The 25,976-nt window shown below is 37.3% G+C and overlaps 2 protein-coding genes across 3 annotated transcripts in view; one reads left to right on the forward strand and one right to left on the reverse strand.

Annotated features, from left to right (window-relative positions):
• The window catches only part of LOC136280820 (uncharacterized), a 40,350-nt gene extending 29,874 nt beyond the window's left edge, over positions 1 to 10,476 (forward strand). The window contains exons 5-11 of the mRNA XM_066166539.1: positions 4,586 to 4,676; positions 5,208 to 5,337; positions 6,008 to 6,200; positions 6,824 to 7,104; positions 8,123 to 8,307; positions 9,559 to 9,594; positions 9,895 to 10,476. Of these exons, the coding sequence (XP_066022636.1) occupies positions 4,586 to 4,676; positions 5,208 to 5,337; positions 6,008 to 6,013 (227 nt within the window). The 3' untranslated portion in view covers positions 6,014 to 6,200; positions 6,824 to 7,104; positions 8,123 to 8,307; positions 9,559 to 9,594; positions 9,895 to 10,476. The remainder of the gene's footprint in view (positions 1 to 4,585; positions 4,677 to 5,207; positions 5,338 to 6,007; positions 6,201 to 6,823; positions 7,105 to 8,122; positions 8,308 to 9,558; positions 9,595 to 9,894) is intronic.
• Positions 1 to 25,976, reverse strand: part of LOC131776306 (uncharacterized) — a 174,881-nt gene that overhangs the window by 41,553 nt on the left and 107,352 nt on the right. The window lies entirely within an intron of this gene.

The following is a 25,976-nucleotide window of genomic DNA, read 5'->3' on the forward strand; positions in this document are numbered from 1 at the left end:
ACGCAAATCATTTGCTGGGTAATTACCAAGAGGTCTACCTGTTAGAATTCTAATTTATTGTTCTGTTTTTACGCTGCATCATCATTTTGTTGAAGTTATTCATTTTGTTGAAGTTATAAATAAACTTAACATTAAAATGATAAATTATGGTTTAAAATGTTGTTTTCTTGTCTTTTGTTGTCAACCTGTATTAAATGGTGATAACAATCAGTTACAGGTTTAAAACGGTTGCTCGATTGTACCGTCTTCGTAAATTTGCGATATAATGAAATGGTTAGTTAAAAGACAAAAAGACTAGTTCCCTGATGTCATTACCCTCTGGAGTGAAGGCCGGTATTTTTGAAAGTTCCCGCCGAGATTCCCACGGGACACTTGTTGGGATCTCTCTCGGGGTGCCAGTGAGGAGAGTTCTACCAGGGTGCCACTGGGATCCTCGCCCGGATAAAAACTAGCGAACAAAACTGAATGAAATCCAGTTTCGCCGGTAGTCCCACCAATCCAATATTTCACTCCCACCTCACTTTCCACTTCCGCTAATTTTTTTCCGAGAAAGATCAGAGGTCTGCACGATGTTGGAGTTCGCTAACTGTACCAAGCTGTTAGACAAGGGAGACTGAAATTGAAGCACACTCAGTTTTCATTGGTTGATTCGAAAATGGCAGATAGTTCAGAGAACAAAACTTTGCAGGAGTAATTACAATGCTGTCGATATCTTCATGAAAGCGCTTCAGTAGAAAATTAAAAAGTTAATACATGATAATGCAGACACAGGCAGGAACAAGCTGTCTGGCACAGACACCCCAACTTTCAACCCACATTCCCCTCACTTTCAGTCATAAATTCAAGTGTGAAGTGAGAAAGACAACAGTACTTATTTCAAGAAAGAGAAAAGAAAAATTAAAAATAAAAAATTAAAATAATTCCTCATACAATTTCAAAAGAAATAACTAAGCAAGTCCTACTCTTATTTAACACACGGAACAGAACGAAAAGGAAGATCTGTAATTTTACAAAGAGAGATTTTCAATTTGCAGAACAAGAATCCGTGAGAGGGTCTATTAGAAACCTCAAAAAAAAATCATCCACAACCGCAAAACCGCAAAAACAAACAAACAAACAAACAAAACAGCAGTAATAAAAACAAAAATTCGTTAAAAACCGAAAACCGCATGCAAAACCATCAAAACATATAAATGTTCACATCCCAGTTCTCAAAATCTTAATCGATCCGATACAGTGTTGGCAGGTGGAGCACACAGAGGTTTCGCGGCTATTCGAGATCAGCGGAGGCGCATAATGACTGCTTGGATCGAAGAGAAACCGGAATCCAAGCAGGAAAATCAGAAAACCACATCAGAGATCAAATCTGAAGCCCATTAGACAAGTATTTTTTACGAAAACCGAAAACCAAATGCCAAAGAACAGAAAATCCGTTAACCGCAATGAACATGCAATCCGAGCTGATCCGAAATTCTTTGGCACAAAAACCGATCTTGAAAAAATTTGAAAAATTCTAATGCCCCCTCAAGGATGAAACAGTCAGTTCAGTCCACAAATCACACAAATGATAACACAACAACCATTATTATCACTGAAACCTCCACGAAAACTTTCTTATTGTTATTAGTTTTGAATCAGAATCATGCTGAAAAACAACTTTAATCATGCGATATTTTTTCAGGGAAGGTGTCATGTCACACAATCGAATTATTCATCGACTACGAGCATCGATGCTTGACATCTTGTAAATTGCACAGCTGCAGCCTCACGGAATTTTATGTCGAATTATAGATTTGTATATTATGGCTAAATGGCACAGTCCTTCCTATAAACACAGAAGAGGATTGGTATCTTTGCGAACGTAGTGAAGATTCAGCAAAGAACACCAAGGAGATGTTCATATTTTTTTCTATAGAGTCATTTTATATTACATGAAATTGTTTTTGAATGACAGCGTATAAAACCTCAAAAAACTTTTTGCAAATTTCATGTTGTGAGTTTGAATATCTTTCAATAAACAAACGATATACCTCAAGGAGACGACAGCGCAACGAAACAACCAAATCGCAGAACGAGCAGGCGCATTCATTCATGGAAATATCGACATTCACGACAGAGTGCGTACCCCTGAGAAGTGTTCTCCGTTAAATCTATTTGCCATTTTCAAAGCAATTTAGCGGGGCAACTGCAAGCGGTTCAACCTCCCTCGTCTGACAGCTCCTTTCATTTGGTTCCGTGAATTTGAATTAAATTGTGGTTATCTTATGACCTATTGTCTTTTTCGGAAAATTAGCGGAAGAGAAATAGCAGGAGTCTGGAAGCTATGTTGGTGACCGCTGACTGAAGTACAGGACATTTTCAAAGATGGCGCGAAATGTCGCAGAGTGATGTGAACACGTCGCCATACTGAAATGGTTTGTTAGTCGTTTTAGTTCTCAGCGGCAGTGTTTAACCGGTGTTTCAGTTATAATTACATATTTTTGTACAGGATATTCGATCGTTCTTCGGCCCTACTGGAAAGCAAGGCGCTTCGAAATTAGAAAATAAGCGCGGGAAAGATTCTACAGTGAAGTCTTTATCGAAACAAGACGTAGGAAAGAGTCGAACGAAGGTAAGTAATGGTTTATGTAGCATTTGAGAGAGAAAGATATTTGTGTTATCAGGGAATTCGACTTCAGAGGTGACGGAGTAAAGATCTGCCCATATCACAGCCCCTGTCTGACTGAATCGATCATCATGTGTCTCTATATACACGGGAGTAATTCACATTCCCATCTATCTTCTCCGGGGGAGGGGGGGGGGGAAACACCTTATTTCGCCAAAATTGGTATTTATTGCCATACATGGTAAAATTTCCTTTGTCATGAATCTTTTATTTAGCACGTGGTAAGTAATTTTACAACATGTTTTAACCAAGTTTCATTCCACTACATATTATTATATCTAACCCAGGGTATCTTTCTGGACTGGAATATGAGAAATGGTGTGGTACTGTGTGTTAACTAACTTTGTAGGTATAATTTTCAATAGTTTGTCTGAGTATGTCAGGGTAGCTGAGTGAGGCTGATAAGTTACAATGTTTTGCCTTTTTCTTTTTTATCCTAAACAGGGTTGTAAAATGAAGTTTTTGTATTCATCCTTTACCTTCTAAGATCTGTTTGCTAATTCTCTCCTCTAATTGCTACACATTTCCTTGTACATTTGTTATAGGAATTTTTTCTTAGATCAAGATAAAAACTTTCATAACCCTTTTGTAGGACATTGTATGTATAGTCTAGGGAGAAGTTACATGTTAATCACATCTGGGAGTTTAAGGGTTAAACAACTAAACAGCATGATGTGATACACTGCCACCTAAATTTAACTCAAGTTAGAAATATCTTGGACATAAGCATTCCCTACAAATTTGTTTAAACTGCAGCTTCCTAAGTCTGCAGAGCAGTTGCAGTATGCAATACGAATGAGTATTTAATGATTCTGACAAGTACTACATGTAGTTAATCTTTCATTTACTCAGACTGAAGGGAAAATAAAATTGTTGATTAACTTGAAAGGTGATTGATAAAGAAACCTTGGGACTTCACCTAAACCAGACTATTAAATTTTTTTCACAAGCCTGGTGTCTTCTCTTGATTTTTTGAGCTGGTAGAAAAAAGATGTCTTGTAAGAAAATTGTGCTCCAAGGAACAACACCCCCCCCCCCTTCCTTGATCTTATTCAGTTGTTATTGTTAGGTCAAAAGAAGTCAATTTATCTCACATTTGTGCAAATAAAAATATGTAATCGTTAATTTTCTGGGCAGAGTTTATCAAGCAGTGAAGATGATGACATTGCCCAGAAGCAAAAACCAAAAGAAAATCAGAAGAGAAAGAAGAAAGTAAAAAACATTATTGACTCAGGTAATGTTTTGTGAAGAACATGAAGAGATTTTGAGGCTCTACACATACTGTTACACCTCTGTATTTGTCTTAATGGTTTTAATGTAAGTTCAGCAGTTGTACATACTGTAATTATATGTATGACATCACAATTATATCCTGACCTCATTTCTGAATTAGTCTTACATCTCTGTTAGATTCTGATGAAGATCCTCTTCCTCCAAAACTGAGGTATGCGAATTTTTTCTTGAGTTTGGTTCCATTTTATACAGTTGTAGTTAAACTTTTTGACCCTAATTTCAAGTGTCAAGGAAATGATCACCAACTATAGAAGCTCTTGATTATTAAACAAATTCTCCTTGTCAGCACCTTAGAAAATGCATAGAGAACAGTATGGAGAATATGGATATATATTTTTATGTGACTGAGTTCTACAAAAGAGTTAAGGGGACTCTCCTTATTTATGAAGTGAGAGGGCTGGATAGGAAAATATTCAGTGTGAGGTGAGCTTGGGGTAAGATGCGGTTTGTTTTTGTTTTTTTTTTTTTACGTCAGGTGACCTTTATCCTTGCTTATGTACATGTATTAGCTTGCAAAAGAAAACAAAGCCATTCTCTTTATCCAGGCTTGAGCACACTTACCATTAGACCAGTCTGCCCTAAATAGGATCTGAATATTACTGCACTTAAGTGATGTTGTTTCTACAGATGAGGAAGAAGTTGTGCCCAAGAAATTAAAAAAGTCTGCCAAACAGACAGACAATGTAGCTTCTAAAGAGGTCCAGCAAGTTAAAAAGAGGTATCTTTCATCGTTCTCTTTCATCATATTTGACATTTCAGTACTAGACCATGGTGTTCATTTAGATCATAAGATATTACTCTGGAGAAGCATCTGGCTTCTTCTAAAATTATCCAGCTAAATTTTATTTTTTGTCTGTTTGTTTGTTTTTCCTTTCTTCCATCAGGCATTGAGAATGTTAGATCTGTCATAGGACATTGCTCTTATGCTAATACATTTAACCTTTTGACTGTGAAGAGTGACCAGAATCTTATTCTCTTTACAATATTCCCCCTGAATCAAACATTAATATGCACCGCTTTCTTTGTTGAAAGTAAGTTATTTAAATGGTCTTCTTTCTCTGGAGCTTCTTTTTGGTGAAAGATGATTCATAAAAATTTACTGCACATTGTGTTTGCTTTTCCAGTTTCTCCAAAATTTTAACTTTTGGATAGGCACATGTTACACACAGGTGTCAAGGTTAAGGGCACAAGAATAAAGGAAATGATCACCAACTAAGCTCTTGTTTGTTAAATAACTTCTCCCTGTCAGTACCTTAGGAAATGTACATGTATATCAGTCAAACCTAAAGGGAAAAAAAACAACTTCTGCACCTGATTTCTTTGGTCCTACTCCAGTTGAAAGGGAATCCAGGAAAACATTTGCCAATAAGAGAAAACAGGTGAATAACTAACTACACTTTTTTCACCCACAATTTTTTTTGTAAAGAAAAATTCAGGCATCCTGCATATTTTAAACAGTACTTCATGCATCATGCATTTAACAAGGAAAACTTTAAACCTCACCATACCTTGCCTTTCTATAAAATTCATGCATCACATGTTAATTTTGGGCTTCATCGTGCATTCCTTGTAAACCCTCTGCCAATCTGTTGTACAGTAGTTATATCAGAATGGACTATGGTTCACAGCTACCATGCCACAAAATTAATGGGTATAATGACCAATGTTTGAGTCATGCATTATTTAGGAGATGTTGGAGAATAGTTTGGCAAAAACAACACCATGGGGTTCCTGAAAGGGATAAGTTCTTTTGCTCTTAAGATATCTAAATCAACTCTCTTCACTGTCTGTCACACAAGTGTTATGAAAATATCTTTGAGAATATGTTGTTCAATCAATAAATATCCTCTTGACTGAGGATTTTCTTTCCTCTGATATTACATTGCTGCCTGACTGTGAATTGGTATTGTTATGAGAAATTAGAAAATTGATCACTGTTGAGAGTGCAAATTTTAAGCTTGATCCAGAGCTCAACCCACTTAATGATCATCCCTTAATTCCTTGTAGAGCAAGTCAATAATTTTTTATCCTTTTTCATTTCCCACAAAGATCTGACAAGTCTGAAGAAAATGAAGACTCCAGAGTGAATAGAAAAGAAGAGTAAAAAAATGGGAGAGAAAAAGAAGGAAGAGAAAATGGGAATGTCAACCATCACACAACAGAGCAACCATCAAAGAAAAGAAAGGAAGACTTCTCAGAATCAAAGTCTGAGGTTACAAAGCCTTCCCCTGAGAAGAAAAAGGTTTGTAAGCCTTTTGATTACCATACTTTATTGTTGCAAAATTAATCATTACTATTAATGCATAAACCTGCTACCCTGATATTAGAATGGATTGGACCTGATATGATTGCATGTGTATGGTAAGTGTTACCAAGCACTTGAATAAGGTACTTGTAGATGAAACAGTGATATTTTATGACTAAATTTGGCTCTGTATAAGATCCAAAAACTTACTCAAACATATTAACTGGTGGTACATGTACATGTTGTATATACATTAACCTGTCCTACTATGAAAGTAGATGGTTTTAACTCAGATGCACATTACTAACAATAATTGCAACAAAAAATTACTTACAATACTAACACTTCTCAAAATACTACAATTACTGTACCTAGAATTTAATATACAAAAAACAGTAACAATCGTCACAAAACCTTCAGTTACATTCTTGGTGACTTTAACTTTGACATTCTGGGAAGATGCTGCCTCTTTGTCTCCACTATTTAAAACAGCAGTGTCTTTCACCATCAACATTCCTATTTGGGACAACTCTTGCCTAAACTGGACAACTCTCAGTTGTTAGAATGTTTGATATACGTGCAACTTTTGTCACTTCAAACTTTATCCATGGACATTTCAGGAAGTACCAAAGACAACTCCTGCTAGCAAACTGGCTACCAAAGCTGCTACAGTTCCAGAAACTCCAGTTAGAGACTCAAACCAAGTCCAAAGAAAACTGTTACTCCAAAAAAGGATAAAAAAGATGTCTGTGAGGAAACTCCAATCAAAGGAACACCAAAGGTGTCAAAATCGGAGAAAGTGGTTGAAGTTCCACCCTCATTGGAAAAGAAAAAATCAGGCTACCATAGTTTTATGGCAAGAGATGGTCCTAGGACACTTGGTTCAAAGGAAATCCTTTAGGTAGGTTTCAAAGTCCAAGATCTGATTGTTAATTCTCCCCTCTGGTGTGAGATGTTTTCCTGTAAATTAATGATGAGAATTTCTTATTACACCATTATTAAAAGGTTTATTTTCAAGCTTCATTTCTACCAATTCCCTCACATTCAAGAACCAATCATTGAAGCACCTAGCATGACCATATTGGGAAGTGTCATTCACACAATTATAGCAACTACATGTACCTGATAAGTTTTAGTGTTCACAGCACCTGTTTGCTGGATAATGTATGGATATTCTAGGGAGAAGTTACATGTTAATTAATTCTGGTAGTTAAATTATTGTCTCTCAAAGCTCTTTGTGGTTTGGTTTCCATCCTTTCAAATGAACTTTTAATGAGAGATGCAAGACAAAGGGAAATGAAGATTATTAGAATTAAGGCTGGTTTGGAAAATCTGCAGATACAGTTTACAGAAAACAAAAATTGCAAAATGTATGCTTTGATTGAACCTTTTACTCCCAAGATCTCTATAGTAATTCTCCTTACTGTCTGCCATACAATTCTTGTGACATTGGTTGAGAGAATTTGGTCTTGGATCAACTAATAATCCCAAGATTGATATTTGTATTTATTCTCATTACTTGTCTGCATGATATTGTATCTATATTGTAAGGAGAAATTCTGTCTTGGTCACTCCTGGGAGTTAAAGGTTTAAAAAAATTATATTTTATCCTTTTACTCTCAGTTGTTTTACAAATGTTGGATCAATATCAGTATCTGAGAAACTGCACACCTACCCCTCCCTTAATTCAACATTAGCTGTTATCAGTTGACTGTTGTTGGGTTAGGGGAGGGGTAGGTGAACAGATGTTTAGATACTGACATTGATCCCAAATGTTTATGGTGTATCCTCAGAGGTTTTTTACTTTTTTGCCATTTATAACTTTTCAGTTTGGACAGTATTAACAGGTTTTCAAGGGAATAATTAATTATTTGTCTGCACCTTCTAATCATGCTTGAACTTGATAATTTAATTTTTAGAGAGCGGAAAACTATTTGGATGGACTGACAGTTGTTATTAAGGGAATCTTGGAAAGTATTGAGAGAGTCAGGAGGCTGCTGATTTGATTCAAAGATATGGTGGAAAAGTTACCCAATCAGTAAGCAAGAAAACAAGTTATGTCACGGTGGGACAGGATCCTGGAGAGAGCAAACTTTCGGCTAAGGTACATTGTAATGCACAGCTCAAAACAGGAAAAGAAAGGAAAAAAGCACCATTAACACCAACATATAAGCTGCACCTTTTCCCCTAAATTTTTATAACAAATCAGAGATACAGCTTATTGTGAAGTCACTAGGGAAACTTGCCACAAATTTGCATAAATTAACACAATTCATTGATGATAGCTGAATCTCGGGAGAAACTGCAAGGATTATTTCAGAGTTATGCGCGTTCGTAAAACGCGACTGTTAAATGTTCGTAAAACGCGACTGTTAAATGTTCGTAAAACGCGACTGGTAAATGTTCGTAAAACGCGACTGGTGAATGTTCGTAAATGTTCGTAGGTTAGACATGAAAAGTTTAACATTCGACCCGGTGTTTGCAAAAAAGTTACGCCTCATGTTCCTCATTCTAGGGTCATGTACTATGAATTCCAGCCTAAAGGTTCACTGAAAGACTTCGGATGAGGCGTTACTCAGATATTGCGGTACCCAAACCGTTACAGCTTTCAAATTATTATTCAATTATTAACACTCAGCCTAGATGACTGCTGACTGCTGGCCAAGTTCGACGTCATGCACAATTAAAACATGTTAATCTTTTAAATTATTCTTCTTTATCCCCGAGAGCAAACTTTACACTTATCTCATTCCTCTTCTTGTACAAAAAAAAAAAAATATGTGTTCCTGAGGTAAAACAGGTTCCGGAGGTTCCGGAGGCTCCGCAGTCCGCTGATCTATAGTTAAGTAACACCCAAGAATATGCAAAAAACCTCACAAAGTTTTGGACACCACCCTTTCAGGATTCAAATTGAGGTTTTATTTGAACAGGAAGATTTGATACCCGATTGATTCGCTTAAAGAAACGTCGTCCGTTTCCAATTGTTGCGTCTCAGTCGGTTTACGATTACATCGAGCTAAAACGAAACTTCTTTTCTAGATAGCGAAATGTTACATCCTTATCACTGATTTAGAGTTTGGTTTCAATGCGAAGGTCTACCGTATCCAAGAAATCTTTGCCACATGTAATGGGTTTTGTTCAGCTGGTTAGTAAATTGCGGAGATGGTGCATTTTTAAACTTCTCCGTCATCTCCCTTGAGAAAGGTAATCAAAGTCGGGGGTAGATGTTAAACTGCTTGCAGGAAATAAAATGCATTAGTACCAGTCTAACTCGAAACCTAATGAACTTTTTCATTCTTTCAAATGTTATTCTGGACATAATAATCAATTCATTTGCTCATTTTCTCTTCTACAGTCATCCTTCATTCGATGATGGAATTGCCAGGAGCAGGTGAGGCAGTTTAAAAAAAAGATAATATCTGACTGATTTATCATAATAATTGGTCATAGATTTCTGTTGGAATTACATCGGATTGTGATTCAAAACGAAAGTTGGAAAGCAAAACAAAAAAGTCAAAGAATAACAGTGCTATTACCCTGATCTCCCCAATTTCCACTGAAAACCTAGCCTAATTTTAATTTTTCTTTCAGTGAGGCAGAGGTTTCTGATACCCATAGTTTTTAATTAAAATTAATAGCGGTATAAACATCACTATTGCTATCAACAGTATACATTTTTTGAAATTTATAGAGTGCCAAGCAACCTGTTTCAAAACTCCTCTTACTTATTCTCGAAAAGCGGAAGGAATTCGCGTGACAACTGGCGCGTCTGTACATCTCAGGGAGGTTACTTAGTCTCCATCGAAACTGAAGAAGACTGGCAGTTTATCAATGATGAGATTCAAAAGCGTGGTACTTCGAATACTAGTACGTGGTTTATGGAAGAGAGACGGGGTTTGGATTTGGGATAGTGCACAACAACTGAATATTTCGAAATGGCGAGATTCTAAGCCAGATGGTAACGAAGCTTGCGCGGAAATATCCAAGAACGGAGGCCTCTTTAATAGTATCTCTTGCTGTGATAAATATGCCTACATTTGCGAGATGCTTGGAGGGAAGATCACATTCCAACCGTAAAGTAAATTATGAGCTGAAACATTACAGTCTTGAACTTGTGTCATGAAAATTGCTCTCGCTTCTTAAAAGCAGAAATATTGTTTACAGCATATGCTCAGCTCACCTGAGCGATGAATGAACTTTTCAGCGCACATTCGTAGTTGAACATAATGCCCATGAAAATTTGAAGAACGTATGTTAAAAATAAAATTATAACAATCACTCTAAAATTGTACTTTTTTTGTATCGCTTGCAGCTGGAAGAACAGGTATCGAAATTGTGTATTTCACAGCTTTTTTGGGATAATCTAGCTGATGGAATTTTCCCTCGTCACAAGTTACAGGGCGTGTTCACTGAGGTCTATGAATATATGCATATTGTTTTGTACATAACACATCGAAGTGCCTTTTTTGTGCCCGCATGTGTTTTTCTTGTAAGAGTTGGTGATAAATATGTTAATCACCGGTCGAGAGGTTCATATTGGGTAAGACTGTGCCCAAGGTTTTGAGTACCGGTACTTAAGACAAAGTGCACAATTTTTCCTACTACGGACTGACCGAGGTTTGCAAATGAACCTTTTTTTTTTTTTTTTTTTTTTTAATAAAACTTGACAAAATGTTTACAAAAGAACCCTAATGATTTAGGGCTGTAATTATGGCAAGATCCTCTTTGAGCTGAACAATTTTAGAGCGAGTAAATGGTACCAGGCTAATGCAAATTAAAGAGAGGTTTCACCGAAATATTTTTATTTGTGATTGAAAAAGGTCAAAGGTTCTAAACAAACTATGAAACATCTTTTTGACAACTATCTGTCACAATCTAACACCTGTCAATTAGAGAGCGCGTAAGATGAAAAAGTGCTTGCACGCTAAAAAAGGAAAAAACCAAGAGCAACAACAACAGTACTGGTTTATTAAAGAAACTTGGGTTCAGTGACTGCCACGACAATTTTCTCTTCAAAGACAGTCAATGATCTTACTTAAGTTTTACTTGTGCCATTGACTATTGATAAACGAATATACGTCTGCTTAGTCAGTAAATGGAGATCGATTATAAGTAAATTTAAATCTTTGTTTTGAAGTTGTGGGAGTTTGCTCGTTTGTTTGGTGCAATCGCGTATGTAAATCTGGTCTTTCATGAAAAGGGGAATTTTAATCCAGTTTTTTCTCATTCAAAACCTTCGTTTTCTGTGAAATTTTCGCCACAGGTGTGCAAATTGAGCGGACTTGTAAAGACTTACGGAAAGCGTATTTAAAGTGTAAAACTAAAGATATCGCTCACTGTTTTTCACTGAACAAATTGTTTGAGAGAATTCAGATATAAACTGAATGAAAATTCCATTAATTAATTTAATTATAAACAAATACCTCACGTTCTAACTTCCTGAGTTACTTCTAATGAAGGTCTAGGTTAATTAGGAACTGTTTATAGGCCGCGTGTCAGCCCATTTAATGACATGTTTGCTACCAAAAATCATTTCACCATTCTTTTTGCCGGCAGCCACAATGACTTGAGAGAGAGAAGGAGAGGATTAATGAGATATTAATCAGCTTGATTTGCTTTAAAATGATTTCCTTAAAAATACTGCCCAGCTGGCAAAACGAAATATATTTATGAAAAATGGCAACGAAGCTAGGGATGTAGCCGGCGACTCGCGCAAGGGTTGCCGTGCCGCTGGGCAGAGATAGGAAAATCCGGAACGCATTAAGAACCTCTAAGATTGCAAGACTCGTAACCGTGCCTTCTGAGAAAAACAAATAATAAATACAGTTCTTTCGGGAAACGTTTTCGGGAAAAGGCGTGTCAGAAGTGCAAGCGATAACTTGAGCGGTATTGCGGGTAGCTTTCACGTCATGGTTAGACGACCTCGGGATTTCAGGGAAATCTAAGAAAATGTCACGTTAAGGACCGGGCATCACGGGTTTGAACCTATTTTTAATACGAGACTGACTTTGAGTTCAAAACTGCATGAAAAACAGAAAAAAGTACAAGTTAACCCTTACTAATTTATCCTTAATTAATTTTTATTTCCATGTTGATTACCACCACCCTGATAATATTTTGAGATTGTCGCATGCACTTTAAATTTTTGTCTTTATTTTTCCGACAACCTTTCCCATAACAACTGTATACGGTTAACTGGGTATCTCCAGTTGCACATTAATGAGAACTTACATTCACGTTTAATTTTACGTTTTTTTAAGTCTGTTCAGATGGGGGAGGAAGAATAAGGGGCGGGGTGAGGGGATGTCTCAGCTCAACAAGGAAATAATTAATTTTCAAAAACTCGACTACTGAGAAATTACATGAACTCACAGATAATCTTAGCTGATGTGAAGTTAACTAATTCAGAAAGACAGGTCAGAGATGGCGGACGCCGTAGTGAAGAAAGATGTATGGTATTAATTGGCAATGATCAAACAGAAACTGGAGGTGTTAAAAAATAGGAATTATATGAAAAATAAGTCCCGTTTTCTTTCTCATTTATTTTTCCCCTTTATTGTGATTGTGATTATAATCTTTTTATGTCACCATCATTATCATAACTTATCACTTTGTTTATTATCATTATGATAATTAGTATTTTTGTTTTCAATTTTATCATTTTTTAGAATGCCTAAATATAACTTTTAAAAACTCTTGGGACATAATTTCGGTGCATGGACGGTACAAGGCCTGGAAATGGCACAGGAACGGGCTCTGGGACAGAGAAACCTGCCAAAACTAAGGAGGGGACCTAGTTTCCATTGAAACCGAACAAGAATGGAATTTCATCAAAGGCGAAATACTGCGCACTATGAAAATAAATGGAGTATTGGTTTAACAAAAAAGGCCGGTAATTGGACTTGGGTGAATGGAAGAGCGCTGACTATTTGCAAATGGGCACTAGGGGAGACAAGAGGTGTACACGATGCGGCTTTCATGTACAAGCAGTCCAGTAACGGAGAGCGGGGCGTGTTTGGTGGTGTTAATGGTAGAATTCGAGAGCACCCCCACGCTTATATTTGTGAGATTTCCAAGGGTAAGTTGTTCTTTTTGTTATTGCTGTTGTTGTTTTGTTTTGTTTGTTATGATTGTTTCCTTTTTTTAATATTATTTTTGAGTAAACCAAAAGGTAACAGAAGCGCTTAGGCATCATGAAAACATTCTTTGATAACGTTTGTGATACTTATGAGAGAATTTATATAAACCCTCTGACAGTCAGAGTCAAGTTTACACTAATATTTTAATGAATGAAAATATGTTTGAAACGATATCAATTCACGTTTTCACGATATATATTTCTAACTTTTAACTTTGTGAGCAGAGGAAAGTTGCAGATGGTTCTGTTACCATGACTATTACGAGTAACAACTGTAAACTTTGAATTATCAGTTTTTTTCCATGTAGTTAATTTATGGTTTCGATTGAACAAAATGATGGTGAATACCAATTGCAAAGAAATATTAGTCCAATTGCTCTTTTAGATAACAACGTGTGATGACGTGAGTGCGTTATCTTTTGTGAAGAGCCTGGGACTCACGTCTGTTGAGATGCATGCCAATTATCGTTTTATAAAACGAATACAAGACTTGCAGAGTTATGTTTTTTCTTTGCATAGCGGAATCAATTCTGTGTTTATGCCATTTTATTTAAATATCCGCTTGTTTGAACTGTAAAGTTGTAGGTGCTAATTTCAATGCAATGGAAAATGTGCAGTGGACATAATAAACTAATTATAGTATGGCTGACATTTCGGTCTACCTAACAAATATTACTCTATAGAGAGGTTAGTAAAGGTTACCTCAGCTCTCGTATGTCATCAGAGGGCGTAGATACATTTTCTTGTTTAAAAAATGGTGAAAACCGATTTGGAATTTTATTGATGTCCCGCTTACCAAAAAGATAAAAATAATAATGCTTAAAATGCAAGAGTTGTTATTTTGGTTGGGAGGGTTGTGATGAGACACTTTGTGTTCTTAACTTTTTCAGTTTTGTAACAGAAAAAGAGCATAACTTTTAAAATAGCGAAAATACCGCATTACTTCTCCTTGACAGAAAGAAAAAAACTTATTTATCTGATTGTTTATCTCTATTGTATAAAAAACTTCTGAGCGAAAATAAAATACATCGGTGCCACTCTTACCTTTGTGTCTTCGCAGCTGTTGTTTGGTCTCGTCAAACAACGCCCTCTATTCCCAGTTCGAGAGACAGTGGGTTGCGTTACGTGACCAAATAACTGTTGCAAAACAGACTACCCTTACTGCCGTTCCACTGACAGAGAGAAAATGAACATTATCCATCTACAGTTAGCCGCCTCTAAAATATAATTCCTCGTAACTTTACTACTAAAAGCAAAATGAAACTCTGTCGTATCTCCAATAGACCCTAACCAAGGATATAATGCGATCTCGAATAAGTGAAGATACATTGAACAAGAGAAAATGATGACAGTATTTCAAAGAGGGCTCCTTGATTTGTTGTTGGCTATCTGGCATTTCACCCCCGAATTAACACGCGATGGGATTAAGTCCAAGGTAGCTAAAAGCGACTTTTATTCGTAGAAAAAGTCAAAACGCGGGAGAATTGCATTGAAAATTTACTATCAGTAGCATTTAGTTCCGTGTGAAATTTTTTAAGTGGTATTGGATAATGCGGTTCCAATACGTGATGAAATGCTGGTTATTTACAGGGAAATGACACTTGATGGAGTGAAGTGTAATGAGGAAAAATGAAATTTGATTGGTGGAATACAATTCAAGCGCCTGTAAAAATTGCCAAATTTTCATGTAGTGCAATGATTGGGTACATTCTAATTGGACTTTGAACGTTGATGAAAATGTATTTACATTTGGCCGAACTAAACTGTAAATGGCAGTGAAAGAGAATATAAATATTTTCCTATCGGTATGTGAGCACGTGAGCCGCTATGGCGTTAATTGCGTTTTTCGTTGTAGGGCGTATATATGGTTTGACATTTGTAAGGCATTCATCTTAACTTTTCCAGCCTTATTTTACATTTTTTATTGCATATAATTTAGACTGGTTAACCTCCAACCCCTAGAGGTCGGTTCGCCTGCATTTGGATAGGGAATAAGTACCCATTTTTCCCACTAGGTCTTTTGGGTTTTCGTATCACGCATCGGCACACAAAATATTTTTAGTTCGAGAGATGATTCAGTTGTAACTAGTTGTTTTCTGTTCTCTACATCTTTTGTCGGACGGCACTCGGGCTCTTTGTTCGAGCTGCACTTCCACTCTTGTGTATGAGTCGTGAATTAAGATGCAGGTAGTAGGTTGTTTGGTCTGTGCGCTGTAAGAAAAGGAGCGGGAAAAACACGCGCACACTTTAAAATGATACAAATTAAACGCAAACCTTTCATATCCCTCATGCTCAATGTAATCGAGACTTTGCCGGTGCTTAATGTAATCGACGATTTAATGGTGTAAGGTGCAAGCAAATGCACATAGAAATTAACACCGGCGAGTATCACCATCAAGCCAATAGCTAAGTAGTAAACCACTTCTCTAACTACTGTATCAGTTACCAAAAGCCATTGCTTATTAGTCTTTTCCTCTCGCAGTAGTGTCAACAAAAGGGATGTTCGCGGTATTTGTAGTGTATTCCAATAGCGTCCGTTAGCATAGCACACTGCGGGTTAAGCACTTCGTATCAGTGGTGACGTATGGTTTTATAGCACATTTAGTAAAACCTGTGTTGAAAGGAAACCAAAATTTATTATAAAATATCCGTTTCATCCAAGTTTTGTAAATTGAGTAATGATGAAAAGCTTGAAATTACGAACCTTTACGCCATTTGTGTCCCCTGTCATTCGCTACCCAATATTTTGAAAAATGTACAGACAGGTTGCTAGAGGAAAGCCCTAAAACAGTAAAAGAGCTCAATTAACTTATCGTTCCAAACAAAGATTTACATTATCATCCATCTTAAGCGTGGCCATCGCCCTTGCCCTCGCCGTCGCCATCGCCATCGCCATCGCCATTGTCACTGCCATCGTCATCACCATCGCTAATGTCATTGCCATCGCCATCGTCATCACCATCGGTGATGCAAATTTCAACTACAGTTCCGATAACAATACCTAATAGTAATTATTAATAACAAAACCAGTAAGAGCGTATGTCGTAACACTTGTGAGGTATGATACTATTGATACTATATACTATATACTGCATCCTATATACTCAGGTGTAGCACCTAACTGTCATGACATAACTCGCAGCGCGTGCAGCGTGGCCCATAGTTCTGAAAGTTAGAAGTAACCCATCTACCCGAGAAAATTTCGTTTGTGTGCGACCGTATGACCCTCCTTACAAGGTGCTACTTTAAGCATGTACGGGCAATTGTATTGCAGGCTCACATCTAGTTATAACGTAAATAAAAAGGAAATAAAAAAGGAGATAATGCATATGCACGGTTGCTTGCATAACTTGGAGACCCCATTTCAGTGCGTTAAGAAGCTCAGATACAATGTGATGAAGACGCATTTACCAGAGTTCGTGCAGTGTACCGCGGGCACCCTGTTAGTGATTACACGAGGGCTTGACGTGGGCATCACGTGGGCTAGCAGAGTTGAAGCAGCGCAAACAAATGAATTTGGCGTTTTGAGCGGGAAGTCATACTGATTACTTTGTGGTTGAAAGCTTCATTGATTCTCGCGAACTACACTGCAAGAGGAACGCCAAAGACGACATGAAAAGAATGTTGTTAAACGGCGAATATCTAACAAAGAGCGACGTGAGAAGGAAAGACAAAGAGCTCCAGAGAAAAAAAAATACTGAAAAGAGGTCAACAACAAAGAAAAAGCGAATTACAAAGGAGCCGAGAAAGGAGGGACAGGAAGTAAGTTTATTTTTATCTGAGTTTTTCCTACGCTAAATCCCAGATTCTATACTTTTATACTAGCTTCAGTTTATAATTCATCTGTTTTACCACAATGATATATCCAAACAATACTCTTGATATTTAAAAATTATTACATAATGTCTTTCATAATTGTACACATTTTATTTGCCACTTACACTTCTTGGGAGCGACTTTTTTTCAAGACCGCGTAAGGACTGGCACATTTACCAAATAATGACTACCCTCATATTTCAGTCAGAGATTCTGTATAGTGAACTCACACTTCTTGGGAGCGACTTTTTTTCAAGACCGCGTAAGTACTGGCACATTTACCAAATAATGACAACCCTCATATTTCAGTCAGAGATTCTGCATAGTGAACCTACAAACGTGGTAAGGTTTTAAGGTTCTCCTCCCAGATTTACTTCTTTATTCTTGGAAATTTGCGAAAACGAGCGTCGGTAGCCGTAAATTGGCGGAAATCAGTGCCCCGAGTAAAGGCAAATGAACTTTGCTCATCAAAAACGCAAAAGAAAGCAAGCTCGTATCAATTTGGTAAATTTGTATTGAAAGGATTGACGAATGGTTTACATTTGAAAGGGGGCCATTTCATTTAATTTAGAGTTCGCTGATCACCAATATTTCAAAACATAAATATCACATTTACGGCTACGAATATCCGTGAAAAACTTAAAGGTTTTCAAGTTTTCGACTGTAAAATTAGGGAGATTAAAAATTTTACTTTATCATTTGGGAGAAAAAAAGATCACAGAATACAGAAGGAAAACTTCAATTGTGCTACCTAATTTCCTCCATTGCCGTTCATATTTTCGATCAAATAAACTTCAATCAGTTGTTCAGGGTTTGCCTGCAGTGTGTAAAATTGCCAGAGTGGACTTCTTCTCAAATGGTCAGCTAGAAAGATATTGCTTTTGAAATTTTATTGACTCATAGATAATTAAAATATATGGCTGCAAGAAAAAGCACGCAACAAAAAAAAAATCACAGAACTATATATGAAGATCATAAAATTTTGAAACATTTGTGTTATTGTTGATTGGCTTGTGAAATTTTTGAGGTTTTTCCTATTCATCTTCAGGTTGATTGGATTTTGGATTTTACATTGAAGCTGAACTAGATTTATTAATTGCTTATGTTTCATCATTGCTCGTTTGCATGGAAAGATAATCGTGGTTTAGGTTAAGAGATGTTTTCGAGGCAACATCCATAATGAATTATCTTTTAAAAGGGAATGTTTCGATAACCTTCTTCATTTCTCTTCGATGCAACATCATTTAGTATTTCTGGAGCACAATTAAAGGAAGCAGGTTGTAAAAAAGTAATCAATTTTTATTCAGTTCAGTATTTGGTTACGAGAGTAACATTTTGTGTTTTCACATGCAACTGCAGGATGGTCCAGCGGAAGATGGCCGTGAAAACGAGTGAAATTTATAGTAACAAAGGTGACTTTGGGAAAACTCGAGCACTTAATTGGTAAATACCTCTTGGCTTGTAGTTCTGATGATAACAGATTGCTGACACAAAAAATTCAAATATCAGTCCTGTATGATTCGTCGCATTTACATACATTTTATAGAGCCGCTGACAATATACCTAGGGCGCAGTTTCCCACGCCACGTGCGTAGTTTGAGCGTTGCTTACAGGATTTTTTTGCCGTTTTTTTGCCGAGTTAGTTTTAGCGAAGGATCTTAGGCTGTGTAAGAAGCAATAACTTCGAATCGTCGCCGGATAGACCCTCATTTGTTATTCGTTTTTATCATCCTGTACAAGAATACAGGGAATCAGACGCATAAAAGTTGTTGTGTCTTATTTATTCTGCCAAGCGTAGCTGGCCCCTACAAGTCCCTATACAAGAATGTACCTTCATATGACCTGTACAGAGAGAGCTGAAAGGATGTATTTGGCATAACTACTATATGTATAGTGGAACCCACATCCCCCCTGAAAAAAAAAAAAAAAAAATTTCCTATTAACATGAATGTATGAGAGAAGCTCCGGAGTTACTGCCCCTCTTTTGGTTAGAATGCATAAGGTTTGGTGATTGTAATGTATATTTTTCAGCTATCAAACTCTTAAGTTATACCAATCATAATTGTAATTGCATGATTGACATGTGTTCGTCCTCAAAAGTTGTTGCAGGTAGGTCTGTAATCTGTCATCCTTTGTTAAAAATTGCGCAATTATTTTACCTCATTGTAACCTGTAATTTGGATGGCAATAAATAATAAGGCTAAAGATTTCAATACTGCTCGGTGTTCTTACAAATGCTGATACCCATTCTTATAGGAAACCTTGATATAAGGAACTGGTCGCAAGATATGTGAATTTGAAAAGAAGGGAGTCTGGAAAACCACGGATCCTCCTTTACTTAGGACTGAAATTAATGGGCACCCTCCTCTTTGACGTCATGTTTTTATTTTGACCTGCCTCCTTCCCTTTAATGTTCAGGGGTACATAGATTATCCCTCTCACCCCCTGTGGGTGACTAGTATCCTATTTCTCCTTACAATATCACCCCTGAAAGAAACATTAAGGTCGATAGAATAAAGAAAATGACCAACAACTGAAGAAACTCTTGATTGCTCAACAAATTCTCCATTCAGGACATAAGGAAATGTATAGGGAACAGTGTTGAGAATATAGACATTGATCTTAGGGTGTAAAAGGGATGAGAACCTTTTTTGTATTTTGACGCATGAAGATTGAATTAATTGACATCCACATAGAGCAGACGGCAAGAAAATGAGAGCTATAGCTTGATAGGTTTAAAAAAATGAACTAAGAGAGTTGTGCAAACCATCTCCTACTTTTATCTTCCTCTGGATATATGTACAAATAACAAATAACAATAACATTGTCTTGTTCACGATGAATGAGACAGTGATGAGATGATTACCTTGATTACCTCTTTATTTGTTTGATAGTTTACCCTTATACCGTTGACTTCCCCCCCTAAATGATTGATGGATTGATGGTTAGCGGGGGGGGGGGGGGGCTAATTCTCATAAATTCTCTTAATTAAAATCCCAACTTGAAAAGCAGCCGGCTGGGAAATTGTCAGTGGATACAATGTAAACCCTTTACACCACGACATCTGTATATCTGCATGCATATTCACCATACTGTTCACTACATGTTTCCTAAGTTTCTGACAAGGAGAACTTGTTTAACAATCAAAAGCCTCTTTAGTTGGTGATCATTTCCTTTATTCTCATAACGTTAATGTGTGACTCGGGGCTGATATTGTAGGGAGAAATTATATGTGATTTACTGCATGTGAAGGCTATCGTTCTAGGTAGACTAACACTCATAAATTACCAGTAGTTGTACATAAGTCTTGATCGTGTTGTCGCAAGAACGCTTGACTCATTTTACTTCAAATAGCCTAAACTGAATGAATGGAAATTTAAAATTCATTTTTCATTCTCTTTTTGAACTGTGCATAAAAATTTTGAAGTCTTGACATAAGGTTTAAACTACAGGGCCCGGTTGTTCAAAACCGCGATTAAACTAATCACCGATTAGGCCTAATCGGCGATTAAATTTCTTAATCGTGGGTTAGTTAATCTTTGGTTAAAAAACGGTTGTTCAAAGGGAGATTACTCGGTCGATTTACTAATCCGCGATTAAGCATAAAATGAATTATATTAATTAATTATAATTTAATTTGTGCCAGTTTACGTCATAAAATTGCCGGAAATTTATTTTTGTCAATATGGCTTCTCCAGCGAAGAAAGTGCGGAAAGCAAACTTTTCACCCGCTGAAATTTCCGTTTTAACGGAAAATTTGAAGAAAATATGGACATTCTTCAAAGTAAATTTACCAACAGTATAACAAATGCAAAAAAAAAAACAAGATTTGGGAAGAAATCTCGGAGGCGGTAAACGCCGTCGGTGTGACAGCAAGATCAACGCAGGAAGTACGAGACAAGTGGAAAAACTTCCAGAGTCACGCAAAAAGAGAATTCAGTTCCTTTAAAAGTGAACAGAAGAAGACAGGTGGTGGCCCTGCTCCCCCGAACCCATCAGAAGCCAGTTTAAAAATAATAAACATGTTCAGTGACACACCGTCATTTACTGGGTTACAGGGGTTTGAAACAGGTAAGTTTATAAATGGAAACATTATTGTAATACCTCTCAATGTCCATACCTTGCATAAAATGTATACTTCGCTAACAAACACAAAGCAAAGTGAAAATTAACGGACTTTAGACTTTTGTTTCTTTCTTATTTTCTTTTACATGTACTCCCATGTAAACAAAAAACAAATGGCGCCCGAAAAGTCTGCCTTGCTCTTAATTCTTCGTCTGTATATCCATCTATCGTGAAACCGATGCTCCTAAACTCTCTTTGCTTCCTTTTTCTTCGCCCATCAACACCAACACAACCATACAACAAGTCAGCCATGTTGTGATTTTTATTTTTTAATCTGCCGATTAAGGATTTAATCCACCTAGCGAGCAGGGTTAGATTTAACCCTTGGTTTGATCGAAGGTTAGGAATAATCGGGCTTTGAACAACAGAAACTAATCGGCGACTTAAATTTAATCGGCGATTAGCCTATTTAATCGTGGATTAGCGCTAATCGCAGTTTTGAACAACCGGGCCCAGGTTTATAGGAAATCTACATGAGTACATGCTGATGTAAACATTGAAGCCGTACATTCATGTGTACGGGTACATGTAAGTGTTATAAAAAGCTGTAAACCCTTTAGCTCCCAAGATCTATCTGTTAATTCTCTCACTGGCTGCTAAACATTTTCTTTGTAAGTTAGTTGTGAGGATTTGATGTTAGATCAAGATAACAACTTCTATCTGATAAGTTTGAATATTCTCATTACCTGTTTGTTGGATAATGTATGGATATTATAGGAAGAGGTTACATATTAATCATTTCTGGGAATTAAAAGGTTAAATGCGGCAAACCTTTTCCTTAGATATTTTATTAAAGTATCCTGTATGAATATACTTTTTTTTTATCTAGCTTTGCAAATTCTAATTTTTCAACCAAGTTTTATATTCTTTCATTATATTTGGATTTCATGGTATTAGCTATCACAGATCTATTTAAAGATTTTCTGTACTGGTAATTGCAAGAAATTGTGCAGCTGTATGACAGCACATAAATTTTTCTCCTGACCCTGTTGATGGTCTATTAGGTGTAGGGATTGGGACTGGTAGTCAAACCAGTTTTGTGCATAACCTATGTATCCCAGCAATTGATAGATGTCATAAAGTATTTTGTCCCTCCTGTAACCAGTTTACAAGAATGAGTTACCGAAAAGTCTAGCATGGCTTTTCACAATAATATTTTCCAGGCTTAAAAAGTCACTTTTCTCATTAAAATATCCCCTAAATCTGTTATTGCACCGAGTTGGCCCAAATTTTTAGCAATTACTCAAGTCTTTTCAAAACCTTTTACGTTAAATTTTTTCATAGTGAACCAGTGAAAGTCTTACTGTATGGTCAAATGGATACTTTTTTTGAATAAGATTGTGCAGCCATTTTGCTTGTGCTGACGCATCCGATACCCGATAAATTCAATAGAAAAACCTTCGGTCGTTTCACGCCTTAGCGGCCCCTGACACTTCCATAAAAGAAAAGCGCTTAAATTATGTTTTTTAACGCAATCTGCAGTTATCAAGCCTTCTTCTAATATGTAGCTTGCTAGGATTTTAGTGAAAATAGAGCGCGTACCAATTTTTTCCCGAAGGACACCCGCGAAGGTGGGAGGTAACCTTAACTCTACATTGCTCTAAAGAGCTCATGAACGAGACGATGGATTCCAACTACGGCAAGTTCTGATTCTGTGGTTGTATAACCCACCAAGAGTGCTATTAACAGGGAACTCTTAAGCAAGCTATACCATTCACCAGGCTCAAAGCGAATAGAGACCTTCATTCGCCAGCAGCCAGCGACCTTACGCAAACCACGGTGGCCGACGGCAGTGAAAAAGTGGCAAAACAAAAGCCTCCAAGGGCACTGCAATAGCTCTGCGCGTGCGTTTTACAGCCTTCTACATTTTCTGATCGTCCTTTGCAAAACAGCAACGTAAAATCACCAAATTTTTCGGTCTAGAAACGGCAAACCCGAAGGCGGAATATTCAAGTATCTCTTTCGGTATTCAACGCAGCTTACAAATCCTTCGCTGAGGCTGCATCAGGATCGTCGACAACTGGCGCCATTATAGTGTTACGGGAAAATCTACTCATCGCGCAGAATGCCTATTGTTCTCGTGACATTTACTTTCAGTAGGGAAAAAATTAGAGATCTGTAATATTAGCAGCGAAGCGTAATCTGAAGAGCTTTGATTGGTCAAAGGTTACGCGGGCTTTCCTCCTCAGTGAATATTGCTTTAGCTTATCAAATTTTCAAGGCGGAATCAATCTTCCAATATTTTCCATAAGGTTTCCCTAACAATCAAGTTAAAATAATCGTATGGAAAAACGGCAAAAGAGTTCTTCCCTTTCACAAAATTACGTCCATAAGTAGGCAAAGGGTTGTATCCCATACTAACAGTATGTAGAAAAAAAGCGAGTTTTAATACCCTTTTTGATATGTCTTCCAGACGTCCTACAGTAACAGCAAAGGTGCGGGGGGCCTCTATAATCTCTCTTCTTCAAAATCCATACGGTAAAAGGGATTTATTGAAAGAGATTTTAATGAAAACGAGAAAAACATGCACCTCTCTTGTGATTTTCAGGCCAGTTTCTCTGTCGTGTGACGCGCGTTCCGCCAATTCAGTTTCAAATTTACCACTGGTAGATCTTAAAAAAGTCCCGGATATGTCGCGGAATTCTGCGCTATGGATTTTCCCGTGTGTTTGTTCGGAATATATTTACGCATAAACATTTCATTCTTAACCACTTTCGATTTAATCAAGTTCTTTTGCTCTAGTATCTTAAAACAAATATAGGAAAGCATCATTAGTTCCGAATTGCTAACTAATGCATCTTGCCAGTTACTTTTCCTTTCATTATACGCCTGTGTGTCGGTACTGCGAAGACCACTACCGTTAAAATTGCATGTAAATTTTAGTGTCAATGCTCTCTCCCTGGAAATATCAATATAAGTTGAAAATTGATTCTCATGGAAGTTGGCGGCTGAGTTTGTGTTCGGAAGTTCGCTGTCCTTTCATAGGATAATTTCTCACTTTGCCGCTATTCCGAACTCAACACCAATATCGCATAGATAAGCAGAAATTGTTATTTTGTTATCCCTGTTATTTCCTAAGCTGCTCTGCTGCATTAAGATAGGTATTTTTAATATCAAATTAAAGCTGTGACATTTGACTTAAGTTACTCTTTTTAATGGCCTAGAATCTATTGTGCCTGTTCCTTAGTTTTGAAATTCTTTCCGAACAGATGGAACATTTAAATGAAATCGCATAAATACAAAGAGACATTTTCCGCTTCGTTTGTGATAATATTCAAATATTGTAGATTTAGGGAACAATAAAACCACGTGCTCTATCGTACTTAAGGAAGTATTTTGTAAAGCTTTTTCGATTACATTGGTTACGAAATTGAGTACGCTAGAGTTCATGCAGGGACCGCGCAGAGGGAGGGGCCGGGGGGGAGCCTTGGCACCCCCACTTTTTTTTTCCAAAAATAAAAGTAAATTAAACAATAAATAATTTAACAGAACTAACGGAGCTAAAAATAGCCTCCCCCCTACACACACTCAAAAACTTGCTGCGCGTTCCCTGTCATGTCGCTTGACGACTTGAGCTAGAATAAACTTACTGTGGAACCAAATGCTGTCTAATCGTTGAAGTCCGTAGTAAGCTCGCTTGAAACAGGTCTCCGTGTACCAGGAAACCGTGAAGAGTTTCTGTTCCCGCCGCAAGCGGTCTCTACCGAGCTATTACCCCCCGTTATTGTTGCCTTCCCCGCAATAATCAAGTTAGGACGAAAAACCTATCGTTACAGTGGTGGTTACGACGGGCTCTTCGTGGAGCTTCCAGGACGATATGAAGGTTCAAATGACAAAATTCAGTTCCACGCGAGAGGCGTGATGTAATCCCTTGGGCGCCAGCAAGAAAGGATCTCTCGAGTACCAGAAATTTCCTTTGTCCATTTATGAAGTCCGTGAAGAAAGTTTTAAAGAAACGTTAGTCGCGATATTATTTACGGAGCAGAAAGTCAGTCCCTCCCGCTGCCAGTAATGGTACGCCCAAATCAAATAAAGAGGTGTAAGCTTCTTTGTCCAAAGAAGAAAACTGTACCTTGTTGTTCGAGTTGCCATTCTAGATACCGATTCCAGCGTAAAGATTGAACCGATTCCTTCCAGTGACCCACCACGAGTTTCCACCAATTTTCTAGTCAGAGCCAAGCAGATAAAACGAATACAGAGGCCATAGATATCAGCATCGTTCCAAACGCAAGTCCTTCATTGTCCAGTCGCCCATTGTTAAACCGTCCATTGTTAAACCGTCCATTGTTCAGCCAAATCCGTCCAAACCGTTTTATTATGAACGACCCCCTTAATTGCCCTAAATGTTGAAGAAATCAGGGATTCCGAGAATCTTGGATCACAAGAAGAGGAAGAATCAAGCGCTCGTGGCTCGCCTGGCCAGTTAATTCATCGGCGGATGAAACACAAAAACGAGTTCGCTACGAGTAAAGTTTGGACAGCGAAGATATGTTTTGTGTTTTGTGCATTTGTACATTAACTAATTATGCATGCTAGAGTGGTTGCGTGGAAAATATCAACATGAGAAAAAGGCAAAGACAGACCGACATGGACTCCCCTTATGGCTTTTGTGATTGAGTCGCATATCGTCGCATTATATTTTTGCTCTTGCAAGCATGTCTTTAAGGGATTTGATTTTTTTCGCCAACGGTCGA

Source organism: Pocillopora verrucosa, chromosome 5, assembly GCF_036669915.1.
Source record: "Pocillopora verrucosa isolate sample1 chromosome 5, ASM3666991v2, whole genome shotgun sequence".
Taxonomy (NCBI): Eukaryota; Metazoa; Cnidaria; class Anthozoa; order Scleractinia; family Pocilloporidae; genus Pocillopora; species Pocillopora verrucosa.